The sequence below is a fragment of the Perkinsus marinus genome (genome assembly GCF_000006405.1).
Source record: "Perkinsus marinus ATCC 50983 genomic scaffold scf_1104296929190, whole genome shotgun sequence".
Taxonomy (NCBI): Eukaryota; Perkinsozoa; order Perkinsida; family Perkinsidae; genus Perkinsus; species Perkinsus marinus.
The window spans coordinates 1-1,131 of record NW_003216562.1 but is presented as its reverse complement, the minus strand read 5'-3'; the positions used below and the strand labels follow the sequence as shown (position 1 = coordinate 1,131).

Here is a 1,131-nt window from a genome sequence, read left to right as displayed (position 1 = left end):
AACATTCAGTGAGAAGGATGAAGATCTGCTAGCTGCAATGTCTCGCATATGCTACTTATTTACGCGGCGAGGATGCTCCTCAAGGCTTCAGAGCTGTAGGAGTATAGACACCCAGAGGCAATATCATTTAAGCCTTAGGTTTTGCATGCCTGTTCCTCCAACATGCTTGTCAAGTCTTCTCGAGTTCTCCTTTCGCAACAACAAAGGGAGGAAAGGCTCTTCGCTGATGTGATGCAAGAAGTGAAGAGGATCATGAAAGCTGGTGAGCGGCGAATGCTGGCTTCATCATGATTAGCTCTGTCTTCTTAGAGGCGGCCATGTTGATGCTCATGGACGACTCCTCCTCCCCTGATGAGCCACCAGTACTTTACACTAAGTACTGTGAAGGGATTGATATCAGCGAGACGACGCCTATTGACACGGGCATCATGGGTTATGTTGCTCGAACAGGGAAGCCATTCATTGCTGATGATGTGAGAGAAGCCGGTGATTTGTACGATCCTCAACGTCATGAGAACTACAGAGGCACTGGCAAGCCGGTCCGATCTGTCATGTGTGTAAGATTACTGTCTATTGTTCATCACTGTCCATACGGACTTTCAAGATCCCGATATTCGATACACGGAGGAGGGTTATTGGCGTAATTGAAGTTATCAATAAGAAATCACAGCGGGGCGACTTGGACTTTTTCACGGGTAGTAGATAGGATAGTGTTGAATATTGAAGTACGCTCTACCTAGAGCGAGATAAGGATATTCTCGGTAACATAGCCAATCATGTTGCATTGAATGTTGAAGGTACAGGATCTAGTTTGAGGAAGGTAAGTGCCATGCAACTAATCATTGGATAGTTGCATCGATCGTGGTCTTAGGTGCTTCGTATGGTCCGGGAACAGAGCAACACTACAGCGCAGATCGTGCGCTCTGCATCATCATCACTCAGGCCGATTCAGCTAGATCCCGACCAGTCGAGATCACAACCTAACCTAGTCGTGAAGGTGGCACGCGGCACCCAGGTAGGACGATGAACAGCAAGATCTCGTGGATTCTCAGAAGGCTGGCCGTCAACAGTGACTCATCTCTTCAGACGACATCTACCACGGAGCACAAGCCTGTCTAGAACTTGGCAGTC

At 48.0% G+C, this 1,131-nt stretch overlaps 1 protein-coding gene across 1 annotated transcript; it reads left to right on the top strand.

The window, feature by feature from the left end:
* Positions 1-162: 162 nt before the first annotated feature.
* Pmar_PMAR016392 (conserved hypothetical protein) lies at positions 163-1,015 on the top strand (the record flags this gene model as incomplete). Its single annotated transcript, XM_002787914.1, has 5 exons — positions 163-262; positions 310-557; positions 605-695; positions 741-820; positions 872-1,015. Coding segments are annotated over 5 exons (663 nt in total), but the record flags the coding sequence as incomplete, so codon positions are not given.
* Positions 1,016-1,131: the final 116 nt, after the last annotated feature.